The 25,366-nt window shown below is 35.6% G+C and overlaps 2 protein-coding genes across 4 annotated transcripts; one reads left to right on the top strand and one right to left on the bottom strand.

Moving 5' to 3' along the window:
* Positions 1 to 942: 942 nt before the first annotated feature.
* LOC127073942 (LRR receptor-like serine/threonine-protein kinase GSO1) lies at positions 943 to 4,132 on the top strand. The gene has a single exon (XM_051015190.1). It carries the CDS (start codon positions 1,177 to 1,179, stop codon positions 4,117 to 4,119), a length of 2,943 nt encoding a protein of 980 aa, XP_050871147.1. The 5' UTR covers positions 943 to 1,176; the 3' UTR covers positions 4,120 to 4,132.
* A 3,325-nt stretch (positions 4,133 to 7,457) lies between these two features.
* Positions 7,458 to 21,154, bottom strand: LOC127073939 (protein MICRORCHIDIA 6). Of its 3 annotated transcripts, none has more exons than XM_051015187.1 (20): positions 20,958 to 21,154; positions 20,341 to 20,688; positions 19,890 to 19,964; positions 19,744 to 19,778; positions 19,225 to 19,303; positions 19,043 to 19,132; positions 18,892 to 18,967; positions 18,659 to 18,737; positions 17,715 to 17,843; positions 16,528 to 16,626; positions 16,332 to 16,433; positions 16,103 to 16,249; positions 15,512 to 15,604; positions 9,461 to 9,506; positions 9,248 to 9,359; positions 8,923 to 9,089; positions 8,735 to 8,841; positions 8,537 to 8,616; positions 8,250 to 8,292; positions 7,458 to 7,930 (listed from the first exon to the last, which is right to left on the bottom strand). In XM_051015187.1, exons 2-20 carry the CDS (start codon positions 20,678 to 20,680, stop codon positions 7,853 to 7,855), a joined length of 1,977 nt encoding a protein of 658 aa, XP_050871144.1. In that variant the 5' UTR covers positions 20,681 to 20,688; positions 20,958 to 21,154; the 3' UTR covers positions 7,458 to 7,852. The 3 variants fall into 3 exon arrangements, with proteins under 3 accessions (XP_050871144.1, XP_050871145.1, XP_050871146.1); XM_051015188.1 differs by having other exon boundaries at positions 8,537 to 8,592; XM_051015189.1 differs by having other exon boundaries at positions 16,377 to 16,433.
* Between the last annotated feature and the right edge of the window lie 4,212 nt (positions 21,155 to 25,366).

Below are 25,366 nucleotides of genomic sequence, written 5' to 3'. Positions count from 1 at the left end.
ACATGCTTTTGACTTCATTTTTCAACACTAGAATTCACTAAAATTAATGTGGTTGGTTTCTCTTCCATGTTTTCTTCTCATAGAAAAATAAATGTCTTAACTTAATCCTATAATCTAGTTTGATAGTAAAATATATTGGAGAGATGCTACACATATGCAAGATGACAAAGGACACACCTAACACTGTCCTATTCTTCATAGATAAGCTCAAAGGAAAAAAAATGTAAAATGTAATAACTAGAAAGCCTAAACGTGTGAAAGTTGTATGCTCTTTCATTTTTCCTAACCATCATTATGATAACTCACTCCCACTTTCTCATATATCATCATGCATGCTTGAACTCTAACGGCTCTTGCTTTCTTTTTGTGGTAACTTCAAGGATAGCCAGCAGATAGTGATGCCACCACGTGGACCGTGCACGTATCTCATATATAGATGTGAATCGTCTGTCGTTCAACCATAATCGAACGGTCTAAATTTTAGTATAAATATTTTATAAATATAAAACGTGGAGTTTAAATTCTGGACATTCAATTTTGATCGGACGATCTCTATTACAGACGATATATGTTTGAATATCCTAGAAGAAATCATACTATTTAGATATTTTAATGATGTGTTTGTACCAATTTAGTTGAAAAAAGCTTAAGTTAAAATGACAGGTACTCTTTCAAAGTCAAATCACACTTAAAACTTTAATTTTTGTTGGTAATCTTGATAATTCTTAAAAGCTATACTATGAATTTGCACATAGGCAATGTGAACAAAAGTTAAAGTTAACAAAAGTAGCCCACTTGTGCCATCATTTTTCTCATGCACAAACATTTGTCTTTCTTCTTTGAGTACAACCTACCATGTTCTCTACCACAAAAGCTACTAAAGAGTTCTAAATCATTCCACTTCTTACCTAAACAAGTAAAAGTGTAAAAGCCTCAACTATATTGGTAAGACTAAAAAGGTAGTAGAAACTAGAAAGGTATATAATTTTAAGATAAACTATAGGTTAAAGTTTATCATTATTTCACCACATAAACATTCCATTATATGTAATAACCATTGTCAACTTTATTTATTAAAAGATAAAGTAGGCAAGATTGCTCCAGTAGAACTATATAAATCCTCATAGAACTTCAACCTGTGTCATTGTCTTCCTTTATTTCCTATTTTTCATCATAATGAAACACATATTTTCCTATTGTTTGTGCCGTTTTCTTCTGTTGTTAGCCATACTTGATACTTCTTTTGTTGTAACACTATGTGATGATGCTGATGTAACAGAAACTAGCCTGCTTCTCAGGATAAAATCCGAGCTGGTGGATCCATTAGGAGCCATGAACAACTGGTCTCCGACAACTCATGTCTGCAACTGGAATGGAATAACGTGTGATGACGATGTTGATCAGAGACATGTTGTCGTAGGCTTGAATCTTTCTGGTTCAGGAATATCAGGTTCCATTTCAGTTGAGTTAAGTCGTTTCGTTTCACTTCAAACACTTGATTTGTCTTCGAATTCGCTTAATGGTTCCATTCCTTCAGAGCTAGGTAGCCTTCAAAATCTAGTAGCACTTCAACTATACTCAAATTACCTCTCTGGTAACATTCCTAAAGAGATTGGTAATTTGAAGAAGTTGCAAGTTCTTAGAATAGGCGACAACATGTTGACAGGTGGCATCCCGCTTAGCGTCACAAACTTGAGTGAGTTGAATGTGTTAGGCTTAGGTTACTGTCACTTGAACGGAACCATACCGATCGGAATTTGTAAATTGAAAAATCTAACATCACTTGATTTACAGATGAATAGCCTTAGTGGCCTCATACCTGAAGAGATACAAAACTGCGAAAAGCTTCAAAATTTTGCAGCTTCAAACAACATGTTTGAAGGAAACATTCCTTCCTCTATAGGGTCACTTAGATCATTGAAAAATCTTAATCTTGCCAATAACACTCTTTCTGGACCGATTCCTATATCGATGAGTTATCTTTCTAACTTGGCGTACCTGAATTTGCTTGGAAACAGCCTAAATGGTGAAATTCCGTATGAGCTTAATAGTTTGACCCAATTGCAGAAGCTAGATTTGTCTAGAAACAACTTTTCTGGATCAATGCCTCTCCTTAATACCAAACTGCAGAATCTTGAAACTTTAGTTCTTTCTGATAATTCTTTGACAGGTAGCATCCCAAGTAGTTTCTGTTTCAAAAATTCACAGCTTCAGCAACTTTTCTTGGCTCGAAATATTCTCTCGGGAAAGTTTCCTTTGGAGTTACTCAACTGTTCCTCAATACAACAGTTGGATCTTTCTGGTAATAGCTTCGAAGGTGAAATTCCTTCGAGCATAGACGAATTGCAGAATCTCACTGATCTTGTACTGAACAACAACACCTTTGCTGGATCAATGCCTCGTGAAATCGGAAATATCAGTACTTTGGAAGGTCTTTTCCTATTTGGTAACTTTTTCACAGGTGAAATTCCTGCGGAGATCGGAAAGCTGAAAAGTTTGAACACGATTTACCTTTACGATAACCGAATGTCAGGACTCATACCGAGAGAGTTAACAAACTGCACAAGCTTAAGAGAAATTGATTTCTTTGGAAACCGTTTTACAGGCTCCATTCCAGAGACTATAGGGAAGTTGAAGAACTTGGTTCTTCTTCATTTGAGGCAAAATGTGTTTTCTGGTCCAATCCCTCCAAGTTTAGGATACTGCAGAAGTCTTCAGATACTGGCCTTAGCAGATAACAAACTTTCAGGTTCAATTCCACACACATTCAGTTACCTTTCAGAACTTTATAAGATTACCCTTTACAACAACTCTTTTCAAGGACCTATCCCGAATTCACTTTCATCTCTCAAAAACCTCAAAATCATAAATTTTTCACACAATAAGTTCAGTGGAAGTTTCTTTCCTCTCACTGCTTCAAATTCTCTTACTCTTCTTGACTTGACTAACAACAGTTTCTCAGGTCCTATCCCTTTTAATCTAGCCGATTCAAGAAACCTCCGCCGTCTTCGTCTCGCATACAATAATCTCACAGGAACTATTCCTTTTGAATTCGGCCAGCTTAAGGATCTCAACTTTTTCGATTTATCTTATAACAATTTAACAGGAGAAGTTCCAATACAGCTCTCAAATTCGCGGAAAATAGAACACATTTTGCTGAGTAACAACAGATTGAGTGGCCAAATACCTAACTGGTTAGGTACATTCCAAGAACTTGGCGAACTAGATCTGTCATACAATAACTTCAGTGGCAAGGTACCTTCGGAAATCGGTAACTGTTCAAATTTACTTAAGCTTTGTCTCCACCACAACAATTTGTCTGGTGAAATTCCTCAAGAGATTGGAAATCTGACTTCTCTTAATGTCTTCAACATTCAAAGCAATAGTCTCACCGGCGTCATTCCTTCGACAATTCAGAAATGCAAGAAGCTCTATGAGCTAAGGCTCTCACAAAACTTTCTGACAGGTAAAATACCGTTTGAGCTAGGCGAGCTTGACGAGTTACAAGTGATATTGGATTTGAGTAAGAATCTCTTCTCTGGTGAGATTCCTTCATCTCTAGGAAACCTAATGAAGCTAGAAAGGCTCAACCTATCTTTGAATCAACTTCAAGGAAAAGTTCCTACTTCACTTGGTAAACTCACAAGCCTGCATGTGTTGAATCTCTCGTACAACCATCTTGAAGGCCAGATTCCTTCAACTTTTTCAGGCTTTCCAAGAAGCTCTTTCACGAACAATAGCCGGCTATGCGGTTTACCGTTAGTATCTTGCTCAGGATCAACATCAGAGAGGAAAATGCAGCTATCAAACACACAAGTGGCAGTTATAATTGTGGCTATTGTGTTTACTTCAACTGTGATATGTTTGGTTATGTTGTATATAATGCTTAGAATTTGGTGCAACTGGAGAAAAGTTGCAATATCAAATGCAGATGGAGGTGGTGTTGGACAGAAGAAAGAGGAAAGTAGATGGGTTAGTAATGATCAGAAGTCAAGGAATGGAGAGTATTGGAATATGAATTCATTTGGATTCATTCCTTCACCAGATAAGAATAATTCAGTGACAACAACTTGTTTCTTTAATATCAAAATGGAAGCCATGGAAAATGCAAATATATAAATCTTTTTTCTTCTTCTTAAGTTTGGGCTCATAGCTTTGAAGGTACAATTACAGTACTGGCACATCATCCAATGCTGATTTTTTTGTTGATAATCATTCAATGATGACTTAAATTAATATAATAGTTGTTAATTCAAAAGTATTCATGTATTATGTATAGAAAAATTCCTACATACATTAACATTAATAAATCAAAATAAATATATATATATTTTAAAAAACAAAAGAATCGACAATGCACTATAGTTTTTCCATTAGGTATGGGAATCAAATCCCAAGTATCATAGCCTATCGACATCCAAGGTCAGACATAACTTCACCTATAATTTTGTACATAGACACAGAATCCAAAGAAACCACAAAAGTATAATAGGGTGTAGATAATCGATGATAATCCAAATGACAAACTTGGTGAATATGACATGTATGCTACAACTTAAGAAGAAGTGATATAATTCAGGAAACTCATAGATATTCTAGATTGATTGTTAATATTCGTAGAATATACAACTTTCAAAGGTATGTTCTTATTCATTAGGAATTTGATGTATTTAATATAACAATACTATAAATACATGTATAAGTATAAGTATGTCTTAAAATCTTAAGTGATGAAGAGAATGAAATTGTATTTCAAGTCTGTCTTAAATTAAAGTTGCAGAAAGCCAACAAGTAGAAAAAAGGTCGATGAAGGATGTCATAAACGAAGTGATGGAGCTGGTGATCAGTGGCGGTGAAGGCGTCCGACTGGAGTTTGGTTGGTGTTGTGGAAAACAGAGGGAGGTGACTGTCTGATTGTGTTCAGGCGGTGGGTGGTCCTTTGCAATTGGGTTTGATCCATGCAGTTTATGGGTATTGGCCTTGGTCGTTTATGTTATCGGATCCATTTGTTGATGGATCGTGTTTTGGTGTTATGGATATGTTGGCATCATCATTTATGAATTTTTAGTGGAAAAGATAGATGGAGGAGGTGACAATTCTAGGGTAAACTTAGATAAACAAGGGTAAAAATTCTTATGATTATGTTTTTTTATTAATTCGGAAAACATGTGGAGGTATCGAAGGAGACTGGGAAACCTTGTGTTTGTGTTATTCATATAAAAAGAGTATGAGAGATTGAGAAACACTTGGATAAAAAATAGGGTTTGTTCTTGCGAACTTGAGTGATTATTTTCTTGTAACTCTTTTGTAATCTCTTATAACAATTCTTGGAAGTATTGTGACTCGAAGAGATGGTCTGAGATGGTCTCTCTCCCATGGTAGAATGGTTTTATCAAACTTTTTAAACAAGTTTCTTTGTGTTTTTATCTTTAATCCACCTCTTACTTGTTGTGGATTTGCTTACACTGTTTGTCGGATTGTTTTGTTTATTGATGCCATTTACTTTGGTTCCCAGTATTCTTTGTCGCACACATTAAATTTCATGATGTGTTTTAGTCTATCAACAATTTATTAGAACTGTTAGATTTTTCACGACAAGTGGCATCCATTATGGGGAAAATGGATTTTGTTTACAAGTGAGCGTCGTGGATAATAATGGGATATCAAGAAGTTTTTCAGAGACAATTATTTTGAATTGTAGAAAGTGAAGATACAAGAAAATGCAACACAATGAAAACGTTGAAGGGCGGTGCATTGATGTGTGCACACCTAACACAAGAAGAGAATACCAAGATGGTGGATGACGTCATAAGTGTAAGTTCTAAGGGAAGTCATCAGGGAGAAGACTATGTCTTCGATTTGGGAAAAGTTTGAATAGTTGTATATGACAAAGTCTTTAACTCATAAGTCGTGTTTTAAACAACAAATATATTCATATTCTAAATGGAAGATAGCAAATCTATAGTTGATAAGTTGGAAGAGTTTCACAAAATCATTGATGATTTAGATAATATTGAGTTGAAGATTGATAACGAGGATACGACTTTAATCTTGTTAAGATCATTACCCGGATCCTTTGTGCAGAACTTCAAAGATGCCCTTCTTTATAGTAAGGAATGTACTATTACTTTGGATAAATTTTAGATGGTTGTGAAATTCAAGGAATTTTTAAAGGTGGAAGATTTGAAGATTGATGATAATTATGAAGACTTTAGTGTCTTAATAGGAGAAAGTGAACATAAATGGATGTCCAAATCCAAAAGGTTTGGTAAGTCAATGTCAAAATGCTTTATTTGTTAGAAACTCAATCACTTCATGAAGGGTCGTCCAACGAGGGAGGATAATGAGTGTTTTCATTAGATTGCGGTTTTGTTAGATGAAGATAGTTATCATAGTGATAGGGCACTAGTGGTGTCAAGTTTGGATACCGGAGAGGGTTCGGTCATGGAGTCAAGTTGCTCTTATTATGTGTGTCCAAGAAAATAATACTTTGAGATTATGAACTCAAAGAAGGTGGAGTAATTTTCATTAGTGACAACAAGACTTGCACAGTTCATGGTGCTGGTACAGTCAAACTTAAAATGTTTAATAATTGTGAGTACCTTCTATTTAATGTGAGGTATGTTCGAGAGCTCAGACGTAATTCGTTATCCATTAACATTTGTGATGATCTTAGTTATTGCTTTAGAGTTCAACATGTGATATTGAATATTTGACATGGTGAAGTGACAATGTCTTAAGTTACTAAAATATGTGGGTTATATATTTTAGAAAGTTACGATGTTTTTCATTAATCATCAGCCAATGGACACTTTCATGACAAGAAAAAACTATGGGATTTGAGATCAAGGCATGATAGATGTTTGGAGGTTATTATAGAGCACATTAATGAGTTTTACGGAAGACAAGGGATAACAAATACATTTGACCGATGAGTTGTCATTGATTAAGATGTTTGGAGTAGGAAAGCTTCGGGCTACTTTGTTTTGAAGGTCTTCAAAACATTTTTTGTTGGTTAAATCAAGCTAATTAAACTTGATGGTAAGGTTCTAAATTGTGTCTTTAATGGTTTTCCAAGAGATGATAAGGGTTATGATTTGTAGGATGTGAAATTTGGAAGATCAAAATTTACTATTATAGATGTAATTAATTTATTATGTATCAACAAGAATAGTTTAGTAAATTTTAATTGTATTTTACATGAAATCTAAAAAATTAATTACTTTTAACTATCTTAATTATAGTAAATTACTCTCTTTGTCTCATAAAAAATTGTCTCATTTGCATTTTTTCACAAGAACCGTGAATTGTTTAAATAGGACATTTTTTATGGGATGGAGTAGTTATTTTTATTAATAATAGTAACCGGATAAAGGACATGACAATTGCATATTTACTGGACAAGCGCTATTAATCATTATAATAAATTGTATATACTGCAGTGGCACATATGTATATTATTTCTTCAAACAACCTGTAATTGAGCTGTATATAAACTGCATTTGTAGGATAATTTTCTCAAGGCAGATCACACTGTACATTTTCTGGAGTTTGACAAAGGACCCTAAAAACCGTCCGAATTTACTCACTTGGACGCGAGAAAATTTAGTATTTTTCCGTCCAAATGGATAGATCCGGAGGGGGTGTGATTTTAAAGAAATTATAAGGGGGTAAAAGTAGCTCCCAGATCTTAAGCTCTTAAGCCTTGGCTCACTTCCATCTGCTTACAAAAGACCCAAAAACCTTAGAGGGGAAGCAATGGTAAGCAAGGAGTGGACTAAACTATATTCAAACAGCATCTTTCTAACTATAGAATCAAAACTAGACTGCATGAGCTGCCACTTAACCACGTCTAATACTCTACTGCTTCTGCCAAAAGTCTATCATACTCAAGCTTTGCTTCTTCAATTTTATTCCTAAGCTGTGTCACCTGCACAATCGTATCTTTAATGAGTCAAAACTTCTAAATACTATATTTTCATTCTATGCACATTATGCACAAGATCTAAATATTTAACCGAATCTAACAAATGCATCTAACTATAAGGACACAAATTTAAACCAGATTTTGATCCACTCCGAGTCATGTGACTTTCCAGTTATCACAAACTCAGGTTGGAGAATGAATCTGTGTTACTTACTATCAGTTCATCAATATTAGGAAAAGTTGCACCACAATTCAACAGCAATCTAGGCAGCTGGACAATATAAGGTAATAATATAACTATTTTTCTCTGTATAACAGTTACCTTGAGAATAAGTTCCTCCTCCGCCTTTTCAAATGCAAAACAACTGTAAGAAAAAAAGAGGAAACATAAGATATTTGATTCAGTGTATTACAGTTGCTATCCATTAAATGAATAAGTGTTGCCAAAGTCCAAACGAGATACAAAGAATTATAAACATGTCATGTAGCTAGTAGGGTTTAGTAGCAATAGTAATCTCGACGGAAACTAAAACCAACCCAAGTAGTTGTATAATAGCATTTCATAAAATCAAATATCAGCAGTGACCATGTAATTAGAAATATACTCACTCAGCAATGAGTTTCTTGTTCCATTCCAGTAAGTTCGCAGTTTCTTGGTCAACCATCTGGTCAGGAAGAGAAGCAATGGTCTATGAAAAAAGCAAGGATGAAGTTGGCAATAAAATACTTTTCAATGACTTACATTGACAGAGCAAGAAGTACAAGAAATCAAGCATATCAACAGAAAACTAATAAACAGTTAAGCACCTGAACATTTTGATTGCAGCAAAGACCTGTTTCAATCTTTTCCACTGCTTGCCTTTTCACCTCATGTTGATCTATAAATCCAAGTGTCTTTCTCTTAGTAAGATATGCTGAACCACAATGAGAAACTTTTAGTTAGATATGGTTAGTTTAGCTACTTGTAAATATAACTAGTTTCTCATGCAAATTACTTTGTTCAGATCCGCCTTGTGTGTTCGATAATGGTACATGTGAAGAACAGTTGTCCAATGCAACTGGGTTTTCTGTAACAAGAAGTTTCTCCTTTGGTGGATTAAGTGGGCCAACTGGAACTTTACGCTTCCTTCCCTGACATCCAATTTTATGACAATAACAATCCCTGCAAAATATTAATAAGGACTCTGCCATATCAGAAAACAATCCTTAAAAATCAACAAATGGAGGGGGTCGTAAATAGTCTATGTTCAGATCCAGCGACAAAAAAAAAGGTAGCAGACATGCGAGTGGGAATATTTTTGCAATCCATAAACACTATACCAGTATTCCCATGTCATATCCTTCAAGCGTATTTCAAGCTTTTGAAACAGAGAAGTTCTCTCAAAATCTTGCTTATTATGAGTTGGCTGAACTTCATCTGCTTGCAACATCCCTGAAACAAGAGTTACCATCTTCTTGAAATCCAATACATTTATAAGACTTAGATGTAAAATAGAACTAGATATTGTCAAGTAATCTGCAGTTGCTTCTTACCTACAACTCCTCTACCCCTATTGCCATTCACAACCGGCCAAAATGGCTGCAAATACAAAGCTTAGCAGTTATATTATAAAGATATAAGATGCACACGTGATAAACTTATGCTGAATAAGTATATTAAATGTTTTGACATGTTATTTCCAGTTCTGATACTGAATAAATGCAATTTAACAAACAAGTAATTTCTATTTTTAATAAAATGTTGCCAATTTCGTCTCGTTAAGCCAACTCAGTTGGTAGCTGTGTAGGGACATTAGATACCAGGGTGCGGGTTCGAACCGCGACACCCCACTTATTCACCTTTAAAGAGTAAATTCCAGCCACTAGGCTACATAACCAAAAGAAAAATAATGTTGTCAGTTTCGAAAGGAGTGGAACTGTTGGGTAGTTCGAGGAAGCCGGAAACAAAACTATGGACCCAATGCTCCAAGATCACAAGAGAGGAAGATGCTGCCACATATCCACCAAAAACCATAAGGCATTAGGCATATGTGTGACCTCTCTTATAAATCCAATATCCTATCCATTCATAGGCGATCTGGAACTTAACCGGTCACACTTGAACCTAATAGAGTAGTTTACTAATATGCCCTTCATTTTATTTTTCTATTCTGTTTTGCTGAGCTGTCAGCTTTGTTAGTGGTGTGCTGTTAGCTTGTTATGCGCCTCACACCTTTTCTGTTTTGGATTACATGGCTATATATAGTAGCCTCTTGTATTACTGTTCATCATATAATACAATGAGAGTTTCTTTTCATTCTCTCTCTTTACCTAATTCTATCATGGTATACAGAGCTTAAATTTTTTTTCCGATCCATGGAATCTTTATTCCCTTCCTCTCAGGTGAAACTTTCTCACCTAATTTCTGTTAAGCTTGACGACAAGAACTTCAAACAGTGGAAGCAGCAGATTGATGGCGTCGTCCGTGGTCATCGTCTTCAACGCTTTGTCACTGTTCCGGTGATTCCGTCACCGTCTCCCTCAGATCCTGCATCTCACAGTGCGTTTCTTGAGTGGGAACAGCAGGATGCTCTCATCTGCACCTGGCTTCTCTCTACTATCTCCGATGCTCTCCTTCCTAAGCTCGTTGACTGCAAGCATGCGTGGCAGGTGTGGACAGAAGTTCATCGCTACTTTGATGTTCTTCTCTCCACCAAGGCTCGTCAACTTCGTTCAGAACTCCGGCGTCTTACGAAGGGTTCACTAACGATTACTGAGCTTATGACGCGTTCTCGTGACATCAGTGAGTCGCTAACCACCATCGGTGATCCCGTTCCTCTTCGTAACCTAATTGAGATTGTTCTCGATTCGTTACCTGAGGATTATGATTCTATTGTCGCCGCCGTCAACAGCAAAGATGACGTTAGCTCCTTGGAAGAGTTGGAGTCTTCCTTGCTTGCTCATGAGTCACGATTGGAGAAGCATCGCAAAGCTGCGATTACAGAACCTGCGACGGCGACGGTCAATCTCACTCAAGCAACACCTTCTCCTACTCCAGGCGCTTCTGATCAAGTCGTCTCCGAGGCGTTTCCTCAAGGAACGAGTCACGTCACCGCTAATGCTGAAAATCATTCCTATGGTGCACGTGGTGGTCGTTCTGGTCGCGGTGGTGGTCGTTTTGGTCGTGGAGGAGGTCGTTTTGGGAAATCACCGTGTCAGATTTGTCACAAACCTGGTCATGATGCTTCTGTATGCTACTATCGTTATGCCAATTCCAGTGGTGCTAGTTATCCACATCATCGAGCTCCCTTCAATCCTTTTCACGTGGCTCCTCGTGCTGTTTATCCTGTGCCGCTTGCTTATGCTTCTCCCAGAGCTGCACCTCCCAGATCTTCTGCACCACAAGCCTTTTATGCAGGTACTGAAGCTAGCAGTGCAAACCAGTGGTGGTATCCTGACTCAGGAGCTTCTCATCATGTTACTCCTGATGCCTCTAATGTGTCTGACTCTGCCTCCGTGCCTGGAACTGAACAAGTTTTCATAGGTAACGGCCAAGGTTTGTCCATCAATTCTGTAGGTTCTATGTCTTTTCCCTTACCTCACAAACCTCATCTATCTCTCACTCTTAACAATCTCTTACATGTCCCTCACATCACCAAAAACCTTATGAGTGTGAGCAAATTTGCTCAAGATAATTCTGTATTTTTTGAATTTCATCCTAAGTTTTGTGTTGTCAAATCTCAGGCTACTTCTGAAGTCTTACTCAGTGGTCTTGTTGGTGCTGATGGCCTCTATAAATTCTCCAATCCAGCTGCTCCTCCGTTGTCCAAGTCTTCTTCCTCTTATAGTTCTAGTCATAGTTATCCTGCAGCATACAATTGTAATGGTTCCTATAGGACAGATGTTACAGATTCTATATCTCAGTGTACTGAATCGGTTGCAAATCATACTATAAATCCTTTGTCTTCTTGTAATGAATCTTGCAATTATAATGTTACAAGTACCTTTTTCAATCCTTCTCTAAACTCTGTCAGTACTGTTTTACCTTCCTCACACTTTAATGCTGCAAATTCTATTGCATCCAATAAATATGTGCTTTGGCATACTAGGCTGGGACACCCCAATCATCATGCCCTCACTGAAATCTTCAAACTGTGTAATCAGTCCTTTCCATCTAAACCCCCTGCTGAGTTATGTCATGCTTGCTGCATTGGCAAGTCTCATAGACTTCCTTCTTCTTTATCTACCACAGTTTACTCTCATCCTTTTGAGCTGGTTGTATGTGATCTCTGGGGTCCTGCCCCTATGCAATCTTCCAGTGGTTATACCTATTTCCTAACCTGTATTGATGCCTTCTCTAGGTTTGTTTGGGTTTTTCCTCTCAAACTTAAGTCTGACACCATGGTTCAGTTTCTTCAGTTTAAAAAAATGGTTGAACTTCAGTTCAATTGTCCCATTAAATGTGTCCAAACTGATGGGGGAGGTGAGTTTAGGCCTCTTACCAAATATCTCACAGATTTAGGGATTGTTCACAGATTCACTTGTCCCCATACACATCACCAAAATGGCCTTGTTGAACGTAAGCACAGGCACATTGTTGAGACTGGCCTCACACTCCTTGCTCAGTCCACCCTTCCCTTAAAATTCTGGGATCATGCATTTGTCACAGCTGCATATCTCATTAACAGACTTCCTACACCTATACTTGACAATGTCTCACCTTATTTTAAATTACTTCACAAAAACCCTGACTATACTACCCTTAAAGTCTTTGGCTATGCTTGTTATCCTTTCCTTCGTCCCTATAATTCTCATAAACTTGATTTTAGATCTCAACTGTGCATTTTCCTTGGATACTCTACCTCTCACAAAGGCTATAAATGCCTTGCTTCAGATGGTCGCATTTTTATTTCCAAGGATGTTGTTTTTAATGAAGCAAATTTTCCTTATTCCACCTTGGTTTCTTCTTCAAAATCTGTCTCTCTTCCTAACACTCCATCCTCTTCCTCTCCCTCTCTCAGTTTTCCTCCTGTTCCCTCTACTCCCTCTACTTCTAATCTGTCTTCTATGCCTTCTTCTTCCTCAAATTCTGCTTTTCCTCAACTTAGCAGTCCCACTATTCCTAATATTTCTCCAATCTCTTCTTCCTCTTCCTCTGCTGCTCCCTCTAACTACTCTTATTCTTCTGGTCAGCAACCTATCCCTCAACCTCTCACTGCCATTCCCATTACCTCTTCTCCTTCTTCCTCTCCTGCCCTCATTCTCTCTGATCCAGCTGAAGCTAGCACTCTTTCTCCCTCCTCTTCATATTCCTCTCCTTCAGTTGGTCCCTCCCCTGGCCCTAGTCCTATTTCCCACCTTGCTGCCACAGCTTTACCTTCCATTCACCCTCAAAACATTCACCCTATGCAAACTAGAGCCAAAAGAGGAATCACCCTTCCTAGACTTCACCCTACTCTATTAACAGCCCACCTTGAACCTACATCTGTTGAACAAGCCTTGGCTGCTCCTAACTGGTTTCAGGCCATGAAGGAAGAACATCAGGCACTGCTGAGAAATCAGACCTGGACCTTGGTGAAAGCTCCTGCTGGAAGGAAGCCTATTGGATGTAAGTGGGTGTTCAGGACTAAGGAGAATCCTGATGGTTCCATAAACAGGTATAAAGCCAGATTAGTGGCTAAAGGGTTCCATCAAAAGGCTGGTAATGATTTTCAAGAGACTTTCTCTCCTGTCATTAAACCTGTCACTGTGAGAATTGTTCTTTCTATTGCTGTTACAAACAGGTGGCCATTGCAGCAGATTGATGTTAACAATGCCTTCCTCAATGGCACTCTTGAAGAAGAAGTCTTTATGCAACAGCCCCCTGGCTTTGAAGTTGCTGACAGCACTCTTGTTTGCAAGTTAAATAAGGCTATTTATGGTTTAAAACAGGCTCCTAGGGCCTGGTTTGATAAGCTAAAGTGTGCCTTGGTTCAACTCGGGTTTAAGGCTAGTAGATGTGATCCTAGCTTGTTTTTGTTGCATCAAGGTAAACTTCAGATTCTAATTCTGGTCTATGTAGATGATATAATCATCACGGGTAGTTCTGCTCCTTTTATAGCTTCCTTGATCAAGCATCTCAATAATTCTTTCTCTCTCAAACAGCTGGGACACCTTGATTATTTTCTAGGGATTCAAGTGACTCATCTCCCTAATGGTTCTCTTCTCTTATCTCAGACTAAGTACATCACAGATTTGCTTTCAAGGCTTAATATGTTGAATGCCAATGGCATGCCTACTCCCATGATCTCTAGCAGCAAATTGTCCAAGGTTGGGTCTGCTGCGGTTGATGACCCTACTCAATTTCGGTCTGTGGTTGGTGCCCTTCAATATGCTACCTTAACTAGGCCAGAGATCTCTTTTTCAGTCAACAAAGTCTGTCAGTTTTTGTCCAATCCTTTAGAGGATCATTGGAAGGCTGTTAAAAGAATCTTAAGGTACCTAAGTGGTACTCTGCACCATGGTCTTCTCCTTCAGCCTGCTCCTATTCAGCAACCAATGCAGTTGCTAGGGTTCTGTGATGCAGACTGGGCATCAGACCCTGATGACCGGAGATCTACTTCAGGGGCCTGCATATATCTTGGGCCTAATGTTGTTTCCTGGTGGTCCAAAAAGCAACAGCTTGTTGCAAGGTCCAGTGCTGAGGCGGAATATCGCAGTATGGCTCAGCTAGCTACTGAACTCATTTGGATTCAGTCCTTGCTTAAGGAACTCCATTATTCCTCTCAAGTTCCCAAGATCTTGTGTGATAACTTGAGCACTGTTACTTTGGCTCACAATCCTATTCTTCACAACAGGACTAAGCATATGGAGCTTGATATTTTCTTTCTGCGAGAGAAAGTACTCAGCAAAAGTCTGACTGTTGTTCATGTACCAGCTCAAGATCAATGGGCTGACATTCTCACTAAGCCCCTCTCTGCTGCCAAGTTTGTTCCTCTTCGTTCCAAGTTGCGTGTGTATGATAAGGCTACTTTGACCAGTCTGCCATCAGCTTCTAAGGGGGACTAATAGAGTAGTTTACTAATATGCCCTTCATTTTATTTTTCTATTCTGTTTTGCTGAGCTGTCAGCTTTGTTAGTGGTGTGCTGTTAGCTTGTTATGCGCCTCACACCTTTTCTGTTTTGGATTACATGGCTATATATAGTAGCCTCTTGTATTACTGTTCATCATATAATACAATGAGAGTTTCTTTTCATTCTCTCTCTTTACCTAATTCTATCAGAACCCAACTGAAACTCTAACCATGGAGTTTATATTACAATACCTTGACTTAGGGTTATCTTCTCTCTTCTTCTAATCCTTCACTTATGAAAGGTATCTTATCCACCTCATTCTTTGTGACCGTTAAACAACAAACACCAAGAATATTGTCCGACTTGGGAAGATCAACTATATGGATCAAACAATGTCTTCATATTCTATCAAAAACTAAAATTCAGGAATTATATCACTGCCATTTTATAAGTTTCACTTGAGATTTTTTCATTAACTTTCCACTACTACTCAGTAAGTAAACATTAATTCAATCAACGTTTTCATGTTGGTCTCTGTTTAGCGACAATTACCAGTATCAGCCGATTTTTGTGATATATATTGAAGCCATGGATGCCGACTGCAGGAGCTTCCTTAAGAAATCCAATTGTTGTCACAACTAATGCCTGCACAGTTAATCCAAAAAGAAAAGACCAAATCAAATTATAGCCAGCACTTATTCCTTGGTTCAACTAATTGGTCCTTAATATTTGAAACACTAACTACTAATATCAACATTGGATATTGCATACATTAGAATATAAAACAATTCATATCATGTGGTTCGGTCCATGCTGCACCCATTCTTGTAGATAAAATTTAAAATTTCAGTACATAATAAAATGGAACGGTGCATTCTCCACACGTCCAAAGGGCTCTTGCATTAGAGGGCATGTGTTGTAAGATATGAAATCATTCATGCCCTTGCACCTATTGTCTTAAATTTAAAATAATTGGTCATGACAAAGCCTATGTAGCCTGAAAAAAACCAAGTCTTGTAAAAGCTTAAACCATTAGCCTGTCACGTAAAGGTTCATAAATGATTTCATATTTATAATAATAATATAGCCAAGACAACTTTTCATAGTGAATAGAGAAAAGAAAATCAATAGTAAGATAAGAACCTCTTCTAAACCACCACTTTTTGGTCTATACACGATATACTCAATATCTTTAAGATCATCTGCTATGTTACGAAGCTTCACAGCTTGCCCTCTCAATATGATTCTAAAACTTTCTGGCACCCGCAAGTACAATATGGACAAGTAATCCTGTCAAACATGGGAACGTTGTTAGTTTAGAAAATCCAAACTTTATGCAGCATTTATGAATAATTTTCTACATAAAGCATACACGTAAAGAATAATGAAGCCTGTTAGCAAGATGTTGCTCATTTACTCTCTTCCTGGCTAGAGACGTATCAATCTTCTTAATATCTCCAGCAATACGGATATCCTGCATCCAAATTTTCAGAAGTTACCTATAAGTAGTGAATTTCATATGAGATGGCAGTCAAAAACAGTAAAATCCATAATGAGGAAAGTACAACCTCGGGATCGGTATCAAAGTCTAGTTCCAACTTCCCATCATCATTGAGCCATAAATTGAAGATAATAACTTTAGTACCATGATTTTCAATGTCGTCAAACTGCAAAAGAGAGGAATATTTATAGAGAATCAATCATAATCTTTGGAGTGATACACTTAGTCTACTTAGATGCCAACAAACATTATAAACCAACTTGATATGGTGCACTAACTAGTTTACAAGGATTTCAGAAGCAATTTTTTCCAATTTGGTTATGTAATGCATAAATGCATCAACCAATAGGTGTGACCGTATTTCTTTGATTTTATCAACTTCCCATATTAGATTTCTTTGGAGGCGTCACAAAATTCCAGCCCATCAAAAGCCAAACTTTTTCTCAATACTCTGAATGCCCTATTAAAGCATATATTATTGCAAAGAATCTATCTAGTCTATCTAAAATTAGCAATAGAAAAAGTAACACCCTAAAAAAAAAGTAAGCCAATCTACTAAACAAAGCAAGTCACCAATATAAAGCAAATAATGAACTCCTATAAAAGGAGCTCCTGGCTTTCAACTCTAAAATATGACCAGAACTACAATCTCAAACATAAAATGGCAAAATATTGAACATCCTTTACTTTCTAACGACTTATAACCTTAACAAAATAGACAACCATGTAAGTATAACACAATACTACATTCGTCCCTAAATATAATCCCCATTTCACCGATTCATACAAATTAAAAAAAAATTAGGTAATCTATTTATTTATTTTAGAACCAGTCAACAATTTGCATTGCTTTTACAAAACTACCTTAAACTTTGGACTCATTTTTCTACTTAATTAATGATTGCCTCAATAGAAATAATTTTGTAAGAAAAAATAATTAATTCATCTAGTAATTTGGAAAGAAATTTATTAAAAGGGACACACAAATTTCAAAAGTTATTTATATTTGGGGATTGGCATTCTACTGTTATAAATTGCAGTCACAGCTCTCAGAGAAGCCTAAGTAACAAATATTATAAGGAAGAGAATAATGAAAAAATGGCATACATTCAAAATAGTTTATAAGCACAAGACATGCACAAAGTTATGGTATCTGGAACAATGTAGCTGAAAACTCTAAGTATACAATCTTTTAATATGTTTTGAAAGAACAATCTAATTATCATGGATGGAGAAAAAAAATTCAAAACTGACCTGTTTCAAGATTTCTGCTTCTGATCGATATGGAGACCAGTCCAGCAGCAAAGACATATTAGACCTAAAATGCTCTGGGTGATTTAGTTTTTCCAGGTATCCAGTTGATGTATCGCACTTATAACTTACCTGAAATTAACAACATCACCTAGTTGCATCAAAAGGGAAATACTAGAGTAGAGTCTATGTTTAAAACGGTTATAATCATAATGAGAGTACAAGCAACACTTCACAACATCGCGATGGATAACATAACAGGAAAAATACTGGGAATAAGGCTTAGTAATAGCCACCATAATGCCAAGGTAGTTACCTAAGTTGCAAGTACTCTCTATTGTTCACACCAACATACAAGTCTACTAATGATCAAAAGAATAGAAAATTTAAGAACACATACAATAAATTAGTCTTTTCTTGAAAAATTTGTTTAGTAATTAAGAAATAGTTCAGTAGAAACACCAACCTTTTCTTTAAAAATCAACGTCTTGATGTTTTGGCCAATAACTATTAACCTAAGAAAATATGAATTTTAATTGGGTAAAAGGGATTTTGAGTCAACGAATTGTCCTTAACCTTTTTAGTTGATTTGAATGTAATGTTAAACAGACTTAATTGTGTTGATAGAAAATTCTAGAGCATGATACGGCAGAGGATGGGAGTCCGAATCCTAGTTGCCCGTTATAATTGTTAATTCAATGTTTCGCGGTTTACTTTTGGTTACTTAAATTATTCCAGCAGTTTACTTTTCACCTAAGAAAACTAACTTTCTTGCACAATAAATCAAAACACAGTCCTTATAGAGACGATCTTTCTTATCACTTTTACTAGGTACGGTTTGCCGTGTAACATTTTTGGCAAACAAAATCCGCATAGCGAAGAAAAGTAGTATTTTAATTAATGCACTATATAGAACTGAAGTAGTAAAAATGAGAAATACTACTCACCATGGGCACTACAATTCTGTCGAGCTGTGCTCGCGTCAAGAATGAATATGATAGAAGTCCAATGCTTTTAGTACATACCCTGATCAACACAGACAATCCGTTTTTTTAAAGAAAAAGACTATATTTCTATGTCAATATACAAAATAGGTAGCCACATTATGTCAATCTAGTAGGAAACACAATGCATAAACAAAATTTCAGAGTCACGCGAAATTCTGTTTTCAAATCCTTACACATCATTCATGTGGCTGCTGAAGACAATTGCATCTGCACCCAGTCTCATACTACCAGTCTTGAAACCATTTCCATCTGCAAGGCCAAACTGAAAAATAAATATAAAAGAAAATACAGAATACTTTGAATAAAGAATGTCATAGTCCATACATTGTCCAATTGCAGATTTTGACGTCTTATCCGAAAATCCAAAACTCATGCAACATCGCATTGCTTCTGGATCCATTCCACCACCATTGTCTGATTGCCAGTGTCAACACAAAGTTACAGAAGTAGGAATAAAATAAAAACCTATGAACTTTTATAATTGATGAGTAGCATAAGCAATATACCTTGAATCAACAATGCTGGACTTCCATCTTTAGGATTTAAAATATTATCCACCTTAACAGAAGTAGCCCCATTTTGAATCTACCTTATGAACAAAAGTCAACAATGCAATCCCAAATTAAAAAATGAAATGAAAAATATTAAATGACAGTTAAGAAATGGCAAAAGCACGCAACAATAAAAGTGATAGACATAAGAATTTAAAACTAACATATGCAAATAACAATTTCTTTTTGAATGGAAAAATACATATGAGATAACAATTAAAGAATAGATTATTTAAATAAGAAGAACTTAACATCAAAGAAGTCTACTCCAAAATGAATCACTTATTTCTATAAGAGATAAATTTCTCTTTGTGGTGCATGCTTAAATAGAATTCCCTTCCTTGAAAGTTATATAAAAGGAAACGGCAAGAAGACAAAATTATATAGGCTAGGGAAATAACACAAATGAATAAATAGCACGGTTTATATACTTCAAAACGTTTGGTTTCATAGTTCAAACGAATGAAAAATCACCTCATCAACTGCATTATCTAGAAGCTCGGCTATGGCTGCATACACAAGAATGGAAGTAAATACCTACTCATGAAGAGAATCACAAAGTTATAGCATATAGAAGAATCATGCAGAGGAGATAAGTTTACAAAGGCCTTTAGACATACCACCAAATACCCATCTGTGTGAGGTTGCATTAGAGTGGAGGAACAAAGGGTGGACATGAAGATAGTTATTTGCATCTGCAACCCATTTATTAAAAAAATACACATTATCACTCCAGAGAGTCAAACACCATTTGAACTACAAGCATGTGATATCTGAAAACTAAATTAACCCCTATGACAATCAATTGAAAAGAATTGTTAATAATCAACATTCAAGGAAAATAACTTAGTATAACAAAACATTGACAGCAAGATTGTCAAACACAAGTTTTTACGTCAACTCATCTTTCCTCGGTGAAATCGACTCGTAAACATATACGAGCGATTTAACTCAGAATTTCCCCCTAAACATGTAAATTTGTATGGTATTAGGAGTTAAAACACAATTTAACAATCATAATTGACAGCAGTAGTTAGATATATTAATTTAAGAAGCATTATATTGAATTACATTGAGAGCTGACTTTCGAACCAAGGCCATCACCGTAATTTCCAGCGTTCCAAAACTTCCTACAAAGTGGTTCTGCAGGAAGCGGTTGTGAATTAGAAATCACAGAGTCATCAACATTCAAAAAGCCTAGCTCCGATGCACCAGTATAACTATGACACGAACTTCGACCACTCAATACTATATGTTCATCAGAAACTTGACTAGTAGAATGAATTTGATATCCCGGAATTTTGATCAAATAGCCTTTTTTGCTATCATGTTGGTTTCCACTACTAACCGCTTCAAGGTCATCCTTAACCCCTTCATTGTCAAAAAAGTCCACAATTTTCATAGGTTCCATCTCTGTACCTATATATCACCGGAGAAAATATCAGTCATAAATTAATCGGAGTGAAAATCAACCTAGAAAGAGTATGAATCGATACTACCCAGTGACAATCACAATCACAAGAGTATACAAGATGATGAAACGAAATAACAAATAAACAAGTAGAAGTGAGAATGTGAAGAGTTTGAAACAAAATCAAAATCAAAATCGATAATGATTGTATTGAAGTTGCAATTGCATGCACAAGTTTTGAGTGCGCAGAGAGAAACGAAACGACAATGTGGCTTACCGAAATCGTCTAGAAAAGGAAGAGTAACCGAGTAGAGTAGAGAATGAGGGAAGAAAGGAATGAAGGTGGCAAGAAAGAACTCCGACTCTGCTTTCTAACCGATATACGTACAGTCCTTTTCCAACAAAACTTGTTATAGCAGGCCTCCGTTTATCGAGCACAAAACTTGCCTCTCCTTATAACCATTACTCCTTCGCTTTTTTATTATACTTATGGTTTCACGATATTAAAATATTATACAAAAACTCATTATAAATCATTTTATTAAATTAAAATATCTTTTAAATGATATATAAATATTATTAGGGGTGTTCATAGTGCGGACTCAACTTATAAATTATTCAAACTCATTTATTTACGGGAATACCTAACCCAATCCATAACGATCTGTACAGTTTTTGGTTAAGTATCATGTTTGAATATTACAACCCAAAGACCCCTTACCCAACTTGGCTTAAGTAATTTACTATTATTTTAAATAAAAATATAAAATTAATATTTCATTATTAACCATAATTTTTCTAAAAAAAATTATTCTCCACCAATTATACTACTCAAGGTCGGCCCAATCATATCAGAGGCTCCGTTCTAATTTTAAAAATATGCTCAATTTTTTTTTAAAATACAATTATAATAATTAAAAAACTATATCAAAAATGCAATTATATATTAATTAAAAATAAATTTAATTATAATTATTTTGAGTTTTGATCAATCTTAATTTTTGTATGTATTAAACTTTTATCATAACATTTTTTCAATTATTGAGTTTTTTTAATAACATTTTATTTATTTTTATTAATATTTATAAAAAAAAAAATCAAATTTTGGACCTTATAAAATGTGAGGCTCTGTGTTGCAGCACAGGCTGCACATGCACAGGGTCGGGCCTGATACTAATAGATCAATAAGTTTACGCAATTCTAAGATAAAATGTTGTTTCTTATTTTCTTTTATATCATTTCCAACTTATGTATTTTATGGAAATAACATGTCTCGTTGAATTTTATACTATTATAAAGTGTAATGTCGTGTAAATGAATTTTATTAGTTATTACATGATGTGTTTCATTGAATTTGAGTGTTATAAATAAGTATGATCGTATTGAATTATGTTATATTTTTTAAAAATCGACAAAAAGAATCATAAAAAAATATATTTTTCATTTGAAACCGAACCCGTGAACCCAACTCAATTATCGCGACTTAGTATGTCTATCGAAATGTCTAACAACAAGTGCACAATCGTATCGCGTAATTTTAAAAAGATATCGAACTCAAAGGACCAAAAATCAAACTATCGTTATCTAAAAATACTATGTAAAGCTAAGTGATCCGCTGTCGCACACGGGTCAAAAACGAGCAATAAAATATAGTAAACGGGAAGTGACACCTCGAGTATCGTATCGCAAGGATTCTTGTATTATTCTTAACCTAATGAAATCGATTTAAGGGGGGTTTATGTTTTAGTGGTCGATTTAGAAAACAAAGCAAAAAAAGTGATTAAATTAAGCGATTATAAAATAAGTCAATCTACTGTTTTCGGTTTCCGGCTAATCATTGGTTTTTACCTACCAATTTCCTAAACGGCTTCGATCTCTATTCGATTCAAATTCGATTGACAAGCGTAATAGATATATGACAGATTTATATTCCTATATTCCAAATTAAGCAAACGGATAAATACAATCGTGAATTAAGCAAACACGATTTACAAACGCAATTTAACGATAAAGCGACGAAAACGGCAATTAATAGTTAGAAATGCAATCATACGAATTTAATCAAAACCATTCCACAAATTACAGATTAAGCAAATGAAATTTCATAGAATAGAATTGAAAGAGAACGAAATTAAATTAATAGAATAAAAACCTCAAAGCCTTGGAAATTCGGTTACATCAGATTGACTCTAGGAGATTAGTTCCTCTTCATGATCGCACAAAAGCAAAAAGTTATCGTGAATAATGTGTGTTTGCTACAGTACCGCGGCTGCCCTTTTAAACAGAATAAGGGTTTCACTAATAATTCAAACTGGGCTGGAAAACCTAAATTCGGCCCAACAAATGGCCCAAAAGAAAATATTTCCTAAAGTACGAAATTTCAACGAATTATTTGAGACATATTCACTCCGAATCAACTTCTGACTTCTTCATGAAAGTCATAGCTCTTTCGTTTAGCTTTCCAACGACTGGTAGCACGCCTCGATCCGATACTCCTAGCTCCAGTTATGAATTTATTCGTGCAGACTGTTAATGCTGAAAATAAACTGCGAAAAACAAATAAGTGTAAAATTAAGATAAATTATAAAAACACATTAAAAAGGAAAAATAACCAAACTAAAACATGGAAATGCATAACTATAAATATAGAAGAATGTGCATCAAAATGCACTGATCACTAAGGCTAATGAATGTTTTCTTCTTTTTTTACATTAGATTTAGGGAGACTAGAAATAAAATTGAACGGGAAATAATAATATAATGAAAGTATTCAGTAAAGAGACATCAGTATGTAAATTACATCATTCTTCGAGGATTCGGTAAATAATTAACATTAAAATAAGGTAAATCATTTTTCAATAGAAAATGTCAAATTAAAAGACTTTGCCTCACACTCTCGTGTTATTGACTCGGGTTATACTCTTTAAGTCAAAATGTTTTGCTCTCGCTCACCCACCTAAATTAAAAATAATTTTTGGAAATTGAGAAATCCTAATTAATCCTAAATCGCTCTCGCTGTATTTAGGATTAATGCCTAGAAACCACTATCCGGTTAAAATCTCAAACTCTCGCTCTATTGATTTATGACATTAATGATTTTTCACTCTCGTGCAAAAAACCTTTTTAAATTAGAATTGGAAACCACGGTCAGTAAAAAAAATAACTCATAAAAATTATCATTAATTATTATTGAGTCTCGTCGAAACGACAGTCCTTACATACCGATGTCCAAAGGTTTAGCCAGACATGGTTTTAAACTTAATCATACAGTTATAATTATTGAAAATAAACATAATCATGATCAAAATTCAGAACTACAAGTATACAAATAATATCATGCAATTAAGCCAAATGAAAGAGGAAAGTAAAGAATTAAGCAATTAACAGAAAATCTGATGAATAATAATAATTGGATTAAACTTCGGAGAATTCTTCGAGTACAAATAATAATTGGAAAATACAACGATGTCGACACGCTTGATCCAAGCAACAAGTAAACTTAAGAACAAAGGTGCAATAGTCTCCCGATGTGGAAGAACTATCACTTTTAAGGTATTTCTGCTTAAGCTAAGAATCAAAATTACACTATAAAAACTTGGATGCCTTTTTTTCCTATGGTTCTGTCTTTTTATACCGGTGAAATAGGAGTTGAACTTCCCTAAATTCGTGTGGAAGTGGTTGAGGAAAAATAGGGGGACTTTTGATAATGTTCTATGCAGTTGTTGAAAAACAGTACTGCATACCTGTGGCGAACGCCATAGGATCGTGGCGAACACCATGGTACTAAAAGTTTGAAGTGACGTGGCGAACGCCACAAGCCCGTGGCGAACGCCACTGGCTCAAAACTTGCATTTTCAGTATTTTTCTTCTTTTCTTCATTTCTTCTATTTTCTTTATTTCTTTCTCATACGCGAGTTCTGCACCGACAAGCACCTGAAACAGGGCAACAACATCGGCATAATATAATAAAACATACACAAAATTATACTAAATTGTATGCAAATCGAGTAAAATAAAAGGTATAGTTTCACGTTATCAAACTACCTCATACTTGAACCTTTACTTGTCCTCAAGCAAATGTTACACTTGTGACATGAAAATTCGGAGACTCGTAACATGTAGATCCATGAAAAAACACATAAACAATCAATTAATCATTCTAAATCTACAAACTTCTCATTGATTATAATTGCTTAAATAGGTACTAATCGGTGCATTAAGGATATCGTAATAACGTTATTCCACAATCGCGGTCATCATCTCCCTACATGCAAACAAATCCATATGAGGTCATTATATCGCAAAGTTGTCAACTCACCTTTTATTTTTCCGTTCAAGTGTGATCACATTAAGGCCCTTATCTTTCATACTTATAGTAGGAAGATCTGTTAGTAACTTTGGTCTTTCTTTTACCTTTTGTTTCCCAGTTCGGGGTTGATTATGGCATCTAAGTGGTTTAAGTCCCATCCCAAATTGTAATTGCGGGGGATCAGACGGTAGTCCTCTCTACCAAGTTTAACGCCAAGTACCACTAAACCAACTACGATTGGTATTGGTAATTTAAGTCTCAACATATTTCATTCAATATCATTTTTATTCTTTGGACCAAACACTTATTTGCATCAATCTCTTACGTAAAGCATGACCAAGATGGTGTTGACCGCCTGAACTATTTCATTAGGTAAG

Source organism: Lathyrus oleraceus, chromosome 4 (genome assembly GCF_024323335.1).
Source record: "Lathyrus oleraceus cultivar Zhongwan6 chromosome 4, CAAS_Psat_ZW6_1.0, whole genome shotgun sequence".
Lineage (NCBI taxonomy): Eukaryota > Viridiplantae > Streptophyta > Magnoliopsida > Fabales > Fabaceae > Lathyrus > Lathyrus oleraceus.
The sequence above is the reverse complement of the archived record's forward strand: the minus strand, read 5'-3'. Positions and strand labels throughout refer to the sequence as shown.

What these genes read in the sequence shown, in the direction of transcription:
- LOC127073942 (XM_051015190.1), top strand. Translation starts at nt 1,177, where the DNA reads ATGAAACACATATTTTCCTATTGTTTGTGCCGTTTTCTTCTGTTGTTA.
- LOC127073939 (XM_051015187.1), bottom strand. Translation starts at nt 20,680, where the DNA reads ATGGAACCTATGAAAATTGTGGACTTTTTTGACAATGAAGGGGTTAAG. An exon ending in TTCGAAAGTCAGCTCTCAAT is followed by an intron (nt 19,965 to 20,340) that starts GTAATTCAATAT and finishes AATGGGTTGCAG; the next exon opens with ATGCAAATAACTATCTTCAT. An exon ending in AAAATCTGCAATTGGACAAT is followed by an intron (nt 18,968 to 19,042) that starts GTATGGACTATG and finishes TTGGCCTTGCAG; the next exon opens with ATGGAAATGGTTTCAAGACT.